The 13,039-nt window shown below is 42.4% G+C and overlaps 1 protein-coding gene across 1 annotated transcript in view; it reads left to right on the top strand.

Moving 5' to 3' along the window:
• LOC116394800 (mucin-5AC-like) overlaps positions 1-13,039 on the top strand; it is a 61,037-nt gene that overhangs the window by 10,548 nt on the left and 37,450 nt on the right. The window contains exons 6-20 of the mRNA XM_031868118.1: positions 150-247; positions 441-511; positions 669-742; positions 1,619-1,694; positions 2,340-2,428; positions 2,679-2,773; positions 3,198-3,284; positions 3,402-3,511; positions 4,113-4,190; positions 5,389-5,465; positions 7,307-7,411; positions 8,633-8,702; positions 8,842-8,923; positions 10,590-10,686; positions 12,834-12,888. Coding sequence (XP_031723978.1) covers positions 150-247; positions 441-511; positions 669-742; positions 1,619-1,694; positions 2,340-2,428; positions 2,679-2,773; positions 3,198-3,284; positions 3,402-3,511; positions 4,113-4,190; positions 5,389-5,465; positions 7,307-7,411; positions 8,633-8,702; positions 8,842-8,923; positions 10,590-10,686; positions 12,834-12,888 — 1,264 coding nt within the window. The remainder of the gene's footprint in view (positions 1-149; positions 248-440; positions 512-668; positions 743-1,618; positions 1,695-2,339; positions 2,429-2,678; positions 2,774-3,197; positions 3,285-3,401; positions 3,512-4,112; positions 4,191-5,388; positions 5,466-7,306; positions 7,412-8,632; positions 8,703-8,841; positions 8,924-10,589; positions 10,687-12,833; positions 12,889-13,039) is intronic.

Raw genomic sequence — 13,039 nt, 5'->3', positions numbered from 1 at the left:
TGAATCATCAGTTTGTCCAATTTAGTTTTTGACCTGCAAAACTAATGACATTGTGTTTTAGTGTTTAGTGCTAATTAGCGATCGTTTGCATGCTAACATGCTATATCTGTCAGTCTTCAGCAGTATATTTCTTGTCCTTCAATCGTCAGAAAGCTGTTGAAGACGAGTCCTCCAGACCTCCAGCAGAGACTCCTCACATTGACGGATGTGATAGAAGAGCAGCTGGACAGTCGGCCTACTTCCTGTGGTATGTGTCCTTTATTTTACAGTAAATCATCACCTGTTACTCACACCTGGTGATTTGAAGATTAGCACTGTACTATCCAGTAGAAATATTAGTTCTGTAGATTAGTGCATGCGGCCAGATGATCATTGATACATTGGCTCCTGAAGGAAGCTTGTGTGTTTGCAGATGGATAGTGTCTGATTGTGTTCCTCAGGAGGGTTCTCTGATACCTACGCTGCTCTGTGTGACTTCAACCAGATACCATTCAGAGAGGAGATCCAATGGGTGAGTCACGACTGTACTGCAACATGACATACTTTATTAGGCCATGTGTATCAAACTTTACAAGTACCTCTTTTGCCATAAACTACTCAAGTGACACTTAATAGCCGCTTGACAAAAAGAGAATGTTATCAGTGGTGTTTCCAAACTGTTGTGACAGGATGTGGACAACATCTACTGCACTAACAAGTGGAGAGAGTTCAACCTGCAGGACTTCAGCCACTTAGACAGCAGGTGAGATACAGTACAGTGTTGTTACATCCGGTCTTAAGGGTACATTGTCTTTCTGCTTTGTTTTAGTTGTTTATATTCTTATGTATTCAAGTCCAAACATACACATTTGGGTCAAACTATGCACAATGCGTCACAATGCTATTTTCCCAAGCCTTTTTAAAAACATGTTCCCACCTGACCTGATGTATGATGATGCTGCTACATATACAGTTATAGACAGTGTATTACATACTAGCAGACAGGTGTGTAATGTAGTACAATGTACTGATGTGGACGCCACCTTAGTTCTGAATCTGAAAGTCACTCAATAACACAACACCAACTCACTGGTAGAAGCAGAGGTAGACCAGCAGCTCCTGTGTTCTATGTAGGAACATTACTAGTTTTGTCAATGGAGTCTTGTGGCTTTCAAGAGAGCATTGATGATGGCTTGAGTTCCCCATCAAAAACATCATCAGTTCAAAGCAGACTAAAGCAGTTCAAATATTCTAAATAGGGCAAAGTCCTGAATATGATATTGATTTTGTTAGGTAGGTAAAATACGTATTTCTGCTGCTCCCATCCACAGCCACTTCATCTTGCCATCAGACAGCCCTTCAGACGGGGAACTGAAGCTTTTTCATCACTTTCTTCAATTGACTCCATCGACAAAAGCATCAATCTGACAGAAGAAGAACGCTTCAAAATATCAGAACTAACGCTTTCAGTTATTTCCACACTTTCCACAGCTAGCCTTGTGCAACCTAGTGCTAGCGTTCACATTATTCATAAAATATTGATCAGCTTACTTTGGTCACCTACATCACTCCTTTGTGCTAACGGCTGAGTGGGAGTTTAAGCTAAGCTAACTCTTTAAACTCCTTCCTTTCCTCTCAGGGACTTGGCATTAGCAGTAGCAGCTCTGTCTTTCAACCAGTGGTTTACCAAGATCTACTGCAAAGACCTCAAACTGGTAAACTCTCTTATTGTTTGTGTTCTGGTGAAATGATTGAATAAAGGTTTTGCAGAAGTTGGTGTCACTTGCATGTCAGCCCATAATCCCATTTCATGGGAAAAATGTAGAAGAGGTGCTTCATATGCAAAGGGAATGAATTTATAGCGTGAGCTAAAGGACACGATGACATGAGAGCAGGTGGTGGCACACAATCCATGAGCTCTTGGTGGATCTGTAGTTATACAGCTGCCTACCATCCATCTTCCAAACGTTTACTGGAAGCAATTTCCTCCTCTCCATCTTCCATTAAGTGTTACCTTCCTAGACCAGAATACACCGTAAGAGATGGGGGACGAAGTCCTTGTTCGGCGTAGAATAAATGTTCTTAAGTTCATTGACACGGATTGTTTAAGACAGAGTGAATACGCGTTTATTCAGTCAGACAGTATGAGAAAAATAACATTTAACATTAAAGCAGTTAAACATGTTCTAGCAGAAACCCAAAATACAAATATGAACCTGAATATGAGCATGATAAGACCCTGAGGAGTTCATCCCACCACAAGTCTCCACTCGGTCCTGGAACAGTCAAAATGAACTTTGGTGGTACCAGACTGAGAAGTTGTCTTTAGACTGCCTGTCTCTGTGTCTCTGTCCCTTCAGTCAGTAGAAGTTCAGCAGCAGCTGACGTACCTGCTGTCCAGATCTCCCAGTCTGGAGGAGCTCTCACTGGAGGCCAGTGGACTCAAGCTGTGAGTTTGTGTGGGAGTGTGTGCAGAGCAAGGCAGGGAGGCAAAGTTCCCAGACATGAATATTAACATACTTTAGGAAGATTTGTGTTTTACTGTCGGCTGGTGATTTGAATGTGCACATTGACAGACGGACCGAGGGACACTCCTTGAGAAAGATTGAAGCTACACATTAATCCAAGCAGGCTGTTTGTAATTCTTAATTCACACGTACAGGGATTGATTGAGAAGTAACCTTGTTATTCTGCTGCAGGGACTTTGCAATCAAGATGGCAGCTGCCCTGCGGGAGCACAGCTCCTCTACCCTGACATCCATCAACCTCTCTGGCAATCCAATCGAAGACAAAGGTGGTCTTTCTATACAGCACGTCTGAGTGCTCTCACAACAGCTCTAGAATAGAGGAGGTGTTGATGTTCCATCTGAAGCCAGGTGGCCGGTTCTCCTGTTAGCCTTCCTCTGTGGAGATTTGTGAGTGAAATGTGGGTTTAGCTGGAGGGACACTTGCCATCTTCTTCTGGTGGTATCTAGCAGATAGTCTGGAGGGAGAAGTTTAAGCTTTGATGTTTCTAATTCCACCAAAGTCTCTTTTCTGCTTTGACAAGTCTGCTGTGAAGATGGTCTAAGTGTACAAACTAAGGGCCACTGTCTTCATATCAGTTAGTCATTTTAAATGAACATTAGCAATGCGTACTTCAGAACGGCCAACATGTTTGTGTGAGTATGCACACTGTAATTTAGCCATATTTAGTGTGAGTGTGTTGTCATTCCCAGGTGTCATAGCTCTCACTCAGGAGTTGGAGAATCTAGCTGAAGGACTCAAGCAGCTTTCTCTGTCCCGGGTATCAATGACTGCTAAAGGTACACACACACACACACACACACACACACTCACACACACACACACTTACGCTCACTCTGTGGTAACAAACCTCCTCCAGCACCATCCCTGCATGAGTGTGATGTGTTGCTCTCCAGGTCTTGGCTGTCTGAGTCAGCTGTTATCCTCCACTCAGCTGTTCTCAGCATCTCTGACCCACCTCGACCTCTCTGGCAACCCCGGCAGCCTGGTTACTGAAGATGCAACGGTACGCTCTGCTCTGTGTGTGTGTTTCATGTCAAATGATGTGGATTGAAGATAGATATTGTTGCATGAAAAGCATGTATACATGGATACATATGCACATACTGTCCATACAAATCCAGAAGTGGAGCTGTAACTGGGAGGTTCAGGAGATAACGAAGCATTTCTACTGTTACAGACGAGTGGATGTCACGATATACAATCGTAGTTTCAAGGTTTTCAACACATCAAACTCAACACATCTCTACATTGAGCGGTGCAAAGGAAACCCGATATAAGCAGAGTTTAACTGGAGATGACAGGACGGCAGCCGGCATCAGCGGCACCATCTCGGAAACCAAAATATATAATAAATATAAGTTAGAGAAATAATACGGAAAATATGAAAAAGGGACGCTGCATTTTAATGCTCTACTCATAATACTGAAGGTCCTGGTTTATACATATCCTAGTTAACAGCTGGAGAGAAAAACATTTCATTTAGTTTTCAGCAACACTTTTAACTGTGAAGCACACCATGTCTGAACATCTTAAACACATGCTGTACAACACATACAGTATGTATAAGCAGTGTGTGTGTGTGTGTGTGTGTGTGTGTCTTGCAGTTCCTCTTCAAGTTCTTGTCCAGTACTAACTCTCTGTCTCATCTGGACCTCAGCGATACCAGCTGCCCTCTGGACACGGTCAGTGAGAGACGGTTCTTACTAAAGTATGCAGCTCAGGGTTGCACCACAACATGTAGCTGAAGCCCATCTGCTACTCAAAAAAGATCAGTGGTGCATTACTGTATTGCATTATTTAAATTTGCATCAGGAGGAATGCAGACAGAAGCAACAAAGCAATTCTCTGGGGAGATAACATGGCCGACATCTTAACATTAAAAATCAGGGAAACACTGTCCGTCAACTTTGACTGTTTGAGCACCGAGCATCACGATGTACACTTGTTTCTGATGAGGGAACAGCTGCTGGGTTCAGTTTTCCTGCGACTGGACGTTAGCCAGGAGCAGGTGGTGGTGGAACAGCCTTCGGTCTCTTCCCTCTCGACTCAGCGCCGTTGGGTCGGGCTAGTCTGGCTGGGTGGTCGGCTGTGGGCGATGATTATCTCAAGGTCCACTCCCGACAGATGAATCGGATCCCCACAATTCCTTCTACGATTTAAATGAGTGTGTTCTGTCATATGGCATAAGTGCTCCAGTGATAAAGTCCATGTCCAGCCACAGCATGGACATGCGATGCCGTTCTAAATGCTATTTGATAGATTTCCCCTAAAGGAATAATAGTCAAACATTTTGTAAAGTAAGCTTGCCGTCAGAGGAGGAGGTTGGTAGGGTTCTAGTCTTTGTCATTCAGCACAGAGATATATCCAGGGAGTGTTTAGCCTAGCTTAGCAAGAAGCCTGGAAGCAGCCTAGCTCCATCAAAAGTTTAAAAACCCATCAATGAATTGAATACATGTTCCCATTGATTACTTGATTTCTTGGTTTGCGGGAGATGGAGTCAGTGTTTGTCACTGAATTCTTTCTCCGGATGGGGATTCTAGTGAGATCTGCCAGTGTAGTGGTGCAGTGGAGAGAGCTGGGGTCACTGAGTATCTGGATGGCATCAGCTGGAAGGAGCACCAGGCTGCAGCGTTACTACTTATTAATCGATTTGTCTCATACTCAGTGTATAATGAAGATGTCCTACGATGTAAGAGCTGAGAGTGAAAGTCTGGATGTATTGAAGGGGGAAGGGGGCCCACTGTGGCTGCATGTCTATGGGGTCCAGATCTTTGTGCTACACCACTGTTGTTAATTGAACTATTGTGAATTATTATGTATTGAAGTGCTGCACGTGTCATTCTGTACATACCACTCTCACATTGTACCTTTCTCTTGCAGTTATTTGTGTCCCTGTCTGCCGGATGTTGTTACAAACTGATGCGCCTGAGCTTGGCCAGGAACCCTTTCAGCCACAGGTCAGCTCCACTGTTCACTTCAGTAACGTCACTCTGGTTTGGAGATGTAGGACCTGTGAACTTGTCATCCTCTCTGCATTAGAGAAGTCAGTATTATTGTAGTAATAGAGTCGTTACCACTGCACATCTACTATCATGGATCATAACAATACTTAGCTCATTTAAGTTTTTACTGTAATTTCCTTATTTCTGATTTTGTTTTACAGGACATTAACCCCCAAATCAGTAGATTGGATCTGTTACTTATGTTCTGAAGTAACACTACTCAGTGTCTTAGTTATTCTAACCCAACAGTTGACTTATTTGTTACGTAACTTCTGTACTGAAAGCGTAACTTCACCCCCGGGTCTTAGGGTCTAAGTCCAACCAATGCAGTATTTTGAAAAATGCAAAAAAGTGGGCAAGAGGCTGAGGGATGAAAGGAAGCCAACTTCCGTGTGACTAAAGGCTGGACGCAGCGTCGACAAATATGACAGCTACAGTAGCTCGGAGAATAGCAATATGGCATTGGGTGCTGAAATTGATGGATTTACTATTGATAGTGCCACGGATCAGACACAGATTACACCTGCCATCCCTCCACCTCACTCCCCTCCACTGGGACACTACTTTGCCGGGAGGAAAGCTGGCACCAGCTCCGGAGCAGCGACCCAGAGCTGTAACCAGCGTAACGTTAGCGTGATAACATGGCGGGAGTAGTGCGCTAATGTTAGCTGTGACTGTAATGCTACACAGGGTGTGGAGATAGTCAGGGAGGGGGTCTGATTCAAGGCCGTTAGCTTTCTTTTATTTCATGACGTAGATTGGCCCAAAACGGTCGACTCTATCTCAGAATTGTTTTGCGAGATCCGGGCTGATTTGAAACAATAGATGGTGTTTTGAGCCATTTTCAACCATAAAATGCAGATTTTTATAAATTTTGTATGAAATAATTATAACACCAGCATTGATGTGTTCCATCAGAGTACAGTCATACATTTTAGTTCATAGCTTTAAAAAACATGCTCAAGTTACTCTGTCAGTAATGACACCTCCGTAGTTATTATCTCGTACATAGGTAACAATGCTTATGTCGTTTCTTTTTAACCCAGACATTGACTTATTTGTTACGTAACTGTCGTTAACTTGTCTACACTTCAGTAGTTATTTGAACCTAAAACTAAGCAGGCGCTCTGATCGCTATAAGATATCAAACAGAGCGTTATATAAGGACATGAGGACTGTAGTGAGTCAGTACTTCTGTAGTTCTGACCCTACTCTACTCTATTTCTGCACAATGACCATCTCCATTAGTTTTAACAATGCACTGGTGGGTAATTCACCATATAGGGCATAACTATTCTGACTAGACACTCAGACAACATGACAAAAAGGTGAAACATGATTTAGAACACAGCAAAGACATGTTGACTTGTTACAGAAAGTATCTAATCATGGATGTCTCTGTTCCATTTGAAGTGACCTGAAATGTAAATGAGTCAGGTGGTGGAAACAGCAGCTACGATCTCATCCAACTACATGTTATAGTGTGGTTAATAGAATTGATATACACTACAGGTGTGTTGTACGATGGGCAGTGTGAAGTGTATTTGTTGGCTAGAGGCAGTCTGTGCATGTACTGTAGGTACTGTGTGTGCGTGCATGTGGACTGGAGGCAGTCTGTGCATGTACTGTATGTATGCAATATGTTATTCTGTATTTTTTTTAACAGCAGACACTGTATGTTTCCAAGACAAATTTCCTTCAGGACAATAAAGTCTATCTTATCTTATCTTAATTGAAAAGAAAGGTTGTTAAGGCTCCAGGTGACTATGAAAGTGTTTGTGTGTGCCTGTGTGTAGAAAGGTGCAGAAGATGACCAGGAGCATTGGAGAGTTCTTCAGTCAGAGCTGTGAGCTCAAACATGTGGGCCTGTCTGCAACCAAACTTCCTCCCCAAGCCCTCAGGTGTGTTTCCTCCCAACACATGCAGTAATGTAATATTCACTTTCTAATGAGCGGGACGTGAAAGTTCTACCTGTCTTGCTGTATGATGAGGTTTCAAGTCGGTTGCACACACATCACATCTGGCTTTACTTTATTGCTAGATCACCAATAAAATGCGAGAGTATCGCTACTATATACAAAAAAAAAGTATTAACCACAAGTTTTCTGACTGGATTTTATCTGAGGATTGTTTCTAACGTCTTCCCACGTCAGTTCTACCAGACAGATCCCGCTGTGTGGTTGATTACTTCCACAACAAAGGTTATTAGAGTTTGCCCTTTGTGCTCTTTCACCAATAACTTAACTTGCAAGTCCTGCACCTCAACAGCAATGGCACAAACATGACTAGAAAATATGTATTTTGTGTAGTATAAGACAGTTTTAATGCCATAAATCATTCAAAAGATTTTCAAACCCACTGGCAGCTTTTGGGGCTCAGTGGGTTGTTTCGCTGCCTCAGCATTAGCCGCGCTCTTCTTCTGTATTTCCACCTGTTTGTAAGTTGTGACACCTCGGTTGTGTTCCGGCTTCACATTTCCTGTATTGATGATTACCCCCGCTACTCAAAAAGAGTTAACTTCTCTCTGGAAATATATTGGTCAATACACGTATACCTTTCATTTTCTCCAACTTAGCTTAGTTTTTGGTCGCCTGTGCTTAATGACGTCACACTGCAGAAAACTAGCATAGCATCTAGTGGCTGTAGCTAACGTTAGCTTGCGTTGTGTTTTATGTCAAAAAGAGACCTTAATTTAAACGTTTCCGTAATTGTAAGAAATTGAATGGTTTAAAGAACACTGGCCTCGTGGCTAGGTGTTCATGATAATGTATGTGAAGGTACCAACACATACAGTAATGCTGTTCTATTATTTTAATAGCAACCATAGACGTGGACTTGTTGAGCATCACTCATGGGCTTCTTATGGGATGTTTCCAAGCAGTTCAGGTTCACAGCTGGCTTTGCTGCCACCGTACCAGTTACTAGAGCAGAGGAGGGAACACACACCACGACACACACGCCAGTGAATGACTATTGTAATCATTTTATTCTGAGAACTGTTATCTCTCCACACACACAACACACTTTACATATTCCAGCTGTGTTTCAGTGGTCAAAGCAGCTCTGCTATACCGTGTATACACTTGTGTATCTCATGGGTATATGTTTTATTTTACAACTAGGTTATTACTACAGGGTCTGGCAACCAACACTCGTCTGTTTGGGCTAGAGTTGGACCTCAGTAGCTGTGAGGTACAGTACACACTCTCACACATTTATGATGATACAGAAGCTACAGTAAACAAACTATTGTATGCCTGTGTGTGTGTGTGTGTGTGTGTGTGTGTGTGTGTGTGTGTGTGTGTGCGTGCATATATCTGTGTGTGTGTAGCTGCGCTCTGCAGGGGCCCAGGTGATACAGGAGCACATCTCTGAAGCCACAGCTATCAGACGTCTGGATCTCTCTGACAATGGTATGCAAAAGCAAACACACTCACAGAGGAGGAGAGGGGCATTCACACAATCACTCTCCAGTTCTAGCACTCGTTCCAGGACATCATCCCGCAGTCCAGAAATGCATACATGGAACAAGACAAGGACACAAGTTTCACAGTGTAACATGGTGCAACTGGTATGCTACAGCAGTGTTTTTCAACCTCTTCTGAGCCACGGTACATTTATTACATTAAAAAGATCCCGCGGCACACCAACAGCCAAAGAAGTTACAAAATGACACATTGTAGCATAATACAGGATACAGGCTGACAATTTAATGACAAGTCTCTCAATGTGTGATCCTCACTCGGTGTGAACCCTGGGCCTGTTTAGAGGAACACAACGCTGACATCCTGGCACAAACTGAAGAAAGGCTCACGGAGCTCTTCCTCAACAGCTCTCAGTCTCTCTGTTTTTAGTTTTTATAGCAGTCATGCTTGAAAAGCTCATCTCCCACGAGGCTTTTCATCTGGGTTATTTTGTCCAGGCCTCAGTTCAGAGTCTGCATTTTTCCTTTTCAAATATTTCTCCATCGCTGTTCGTCTTGTCACCACAACCTCTGCTGTGCATCATTTAATTCTACCGTCTTAAATGAACACGGTCATTACTGCCCTACCTACTGCCACCCACTGGCATGAGAATGAGTGTGCTACAGTACAATGTATTCACTCTGGTGATATCACGATCCTCCATTAAACTGTTCAACCTCATGTGGGTGTTAGAGGGTGAATGTTTAGCTGATGTTTTGTTGACCAATGTATTACCACCTGTTGTAGCCAATTAGCATGTAAACAGTTAAAAAGACTCTAAAACAATTAAGTTACATAAAGAATTGGTCATGAATTACAATAGGAATGTACCAATAATGTCAGAAATGAGATAAAAGAACGTAGAATATGCTAATGCCTCTGCAAAATGACTCTACTTCTCTCTTGATTTATTACCTCAGTAAACATTGTAAACATGAGTTTATGGTCTCAATCTCTAGTTTCAAGTCTTCTTCAATACAGCATGATGTTCATTTAGTACATTATGGTCCATTTAGAGTCAAACAGACCATAAAGCAGGGGATGCTAGGGCGGGGCTACACGGTGATTGACAGGTCTCTACTACGGCATTGTCCGGTCTGGGAGTTGTCTGTGTTTTTGTCTTAGAACTTTAACCCTTTCGGGTGTTTTCACTTCATGAAAGTTGATTGTAGCATTTTAGTCACCTGTCATCATTCAGTTGTACTTAGCTCCACCCTCTTGTTTCCCTTTTGGTTCCAAACAACCAAGATGGCGACGGCCAAAATGTTGAACTCAAGGCTTCAATACGGAAGTCTACAAAACTGTGCGTGACATCACGTTGACCGTGTCCACTTGTTATATACAGTCTATGTTTCTGACATACATGTTCTTACCTTCAAGATGTTTGAACACAGTATGCAGAGCCACTGATGCAGCATCTCCCACAGATCTATTTGACCCATAAGCAAAGTGTAGCCATTCAAGGTTAGCTGACATGTTACTGTTATATGTCATTACTATTGCTGCTAAGCAGCTGACCTCCACCCACTGTCACTTCCTGTCTCCATGTTTCTCCTTGATGTTGACATGTTTCAGCCCTCTATGTTGCTCCCTCTCTCCCTCTGTCGGCCCGTAGGTTTTGAGAATGACATGGTGACTCTGGTCCTGTCTGTCGGCCGATGTCACTCTCTTCGTCACCTCGCACTGGGAAGAAACTTTGCCATGAAGTCCAGGTCTGGGGAACATAATACAAACCTTTCACTCTGCTGTGTCTTCTCCTGACATCAGCTCATCACATGGATATACTGAACATAAACCTTTGTACTGAGATGGCTACACACAACTGAAGTCATAGTGGCCATACGTTTAAACAGTGGCAGGCCGTGCATTTTATACCTTCACTGCTGTCCTGCAGCTGAACACACGTATTCGTATTAAACTGTTCGGTACGAGGCTTACGAACCGAACAATACGTTTGAATAATACTAGTGCGTTTGGAAAATGCAGAAGCTTAAATTGTGGGAAATATAATGTTTTCTGCACTCACGTAGGAGACAACGGGCTGTGACCTCTGAACCCGGAACAACAAACAGCTGAGGCCCCGCACGTGTTCTGGGAGGCTACACTAACTAGCTTAACGGGAAAAAAACAGCAGCAACACGCATTCTGCTGCACACTCGAGGGCCATTCAGATATTAGATGTAAAAAAACAAACGCAGTTGATTTAAAGACAAACTCCATCCTCCTTTCTCTGTTGACTAAGAGTTTAATCCGGTTAAATCCCAACTCACAAATCTGTTTCTCCTCCTTCAGCCATTGAGTGTTAAAAAACAAAGCTAGGTAAAAAAATAATAAACTACACCAAGCAAAATGCTAAAAATGTCATCATTTCTTCCATATCTTTCAATTTGAACTCTCACTACTCCGACTAAGCTTTGATGGCTACTTTAAGTTTCGTTTCACAATAGTCACGTGCTCGCCCACTGACCAATCACAGCACACGCTGCCCCTCACTGCAGAGCTGCACCTGGAAACTGAGCTGCACGTAATGCTGACGTAGTTGTAGACCAGCTAGCAGCTCTGACACGTCAAAGAATACGCCCAACATGTCAAACTAAAGATCTGATTGGTTGAACATTATGACAATCAACAACATCGTCCCCATTCACTTAAACTGCACATGGATGCACTTGTGAGTCTGCAGGCCTCTGCCTCTGTTCTTACCTAGAGACACAGAGGTGAACTCTGATTGGATAAAAGCTCTACTTAAAACAAGCTGCACTGGAAGCAGAGCAACTGAGGAAGACAGTAGCTGTGCAATGAGAACATAAGATAATGGGAAAAATATTTCTATAAATTATAATACATGTAGTGTATTTAAGAAAAATTATTAAATCATAAAATATATATAACTTTGTGATTGTGTCTAGGCCAGCAGAGAAGGCCTTGCAGGCCCTGACGGCCCACCACTGGGTTAAAACTTTAAGAGTTACATCAAATGAGTCATTATGTAATTTAGCTACTGTAAATAGTAAACCTAATGAAGTAATAACTCTTTATGTCTGCAGACTGAGGTCTCTAATCTTTTGTTCTACCTCTTTACAGTTTCCGTTTGATCGATCAAAATATTACCTCACTGAAATCTCTGAACAGTCTCCTTTTAATATCTAGCTGCCAAAGTCCAGATATGAGAAGCTCATCAGAAGGACAAGCATAAAAGCATAAAAACGTTAACGAAGGTTGCAAGAGTTACATTATGATGCATCGAAGCTTTAATCAGTAAGTATTAGTATTGGGAAAGGTAAACGATATCTATAGATTCAATTATATGATAACTCTATGATGAGAACTTGTGTTTTTAACGCACTGCCGTGAGCTTCTCTGCATATCTTTTGGTGACTGGTGACAATGTCTGATTTTATTATTGTAATGAGAAGACGTTATTTTGAACATCAACTTTTATTTATTTATTTTTGTTATTTTTGGAAGGACCAATTAGATTATAATGTCTTCTCTGCACGTTTAATATAAATCAAGCCCCCTCATTATACCTGTCTCAGTCAATCAGGTACATTTTTAAACAACCCTAACAATGTTTTATAAGGTTCATCTCTCACCTCTAATATCAGCCACAGCATGTCAAGAACACTGTGTGTCCACTGGTCTGAAGTCAGTGTGAGGTGTGCACGTTCTCACCACACACACCAGTGCATGTGGGGAATGGTGTTGACATGTTTTTTATGCGTACACATCCTTTACCACATCTGGCCCAGAGACTTCACTGTGTCGTGTCCACTTCTTAAACCTTTACTACTGCAGACATGTACTCCAGTCCTCCTTGAAACTAATGCCTGTACATTCTGTTCTTTCTGTGTACCAGAGCTCTCAGCGATGTTCTTCATCGTATCGCTCAGCTCATTCAGGATGAAGAGTGTGTGAGTGACACGTCCTTTCATTTTCTATTTGATGATCAGCAAAACAGCAATCACTTATTTCCGTTAATTTTCTCAATGGTGTTTGGTCTTAGAATGCCACAGTTTCTTATGTATTAGTGTGTGTGTGTGTGTGTGTGTGTGTGTGTGTGTG

This window comes from Anarrhichthys ocellatus, unplaced genomic scaffold, assembly GCF_004355925.1.
Source record: "Anarrhichthys ocellatus isolate YVR2014 unplaced genomic scaffold, GSC_Weel_1.0 scaffold41, whole genome shotgun sequence".
Classification (NCBI taxonomy): Eukaryota; Metazoa; Chordata; class Actinopteri; order Perciformes; family Anarhichadidae; genus Anarrhichthys; species Anarrhichthys ocellatus.
This window is presented reverse-complemented; position numbering and strand designations above follow the sequence as displayed.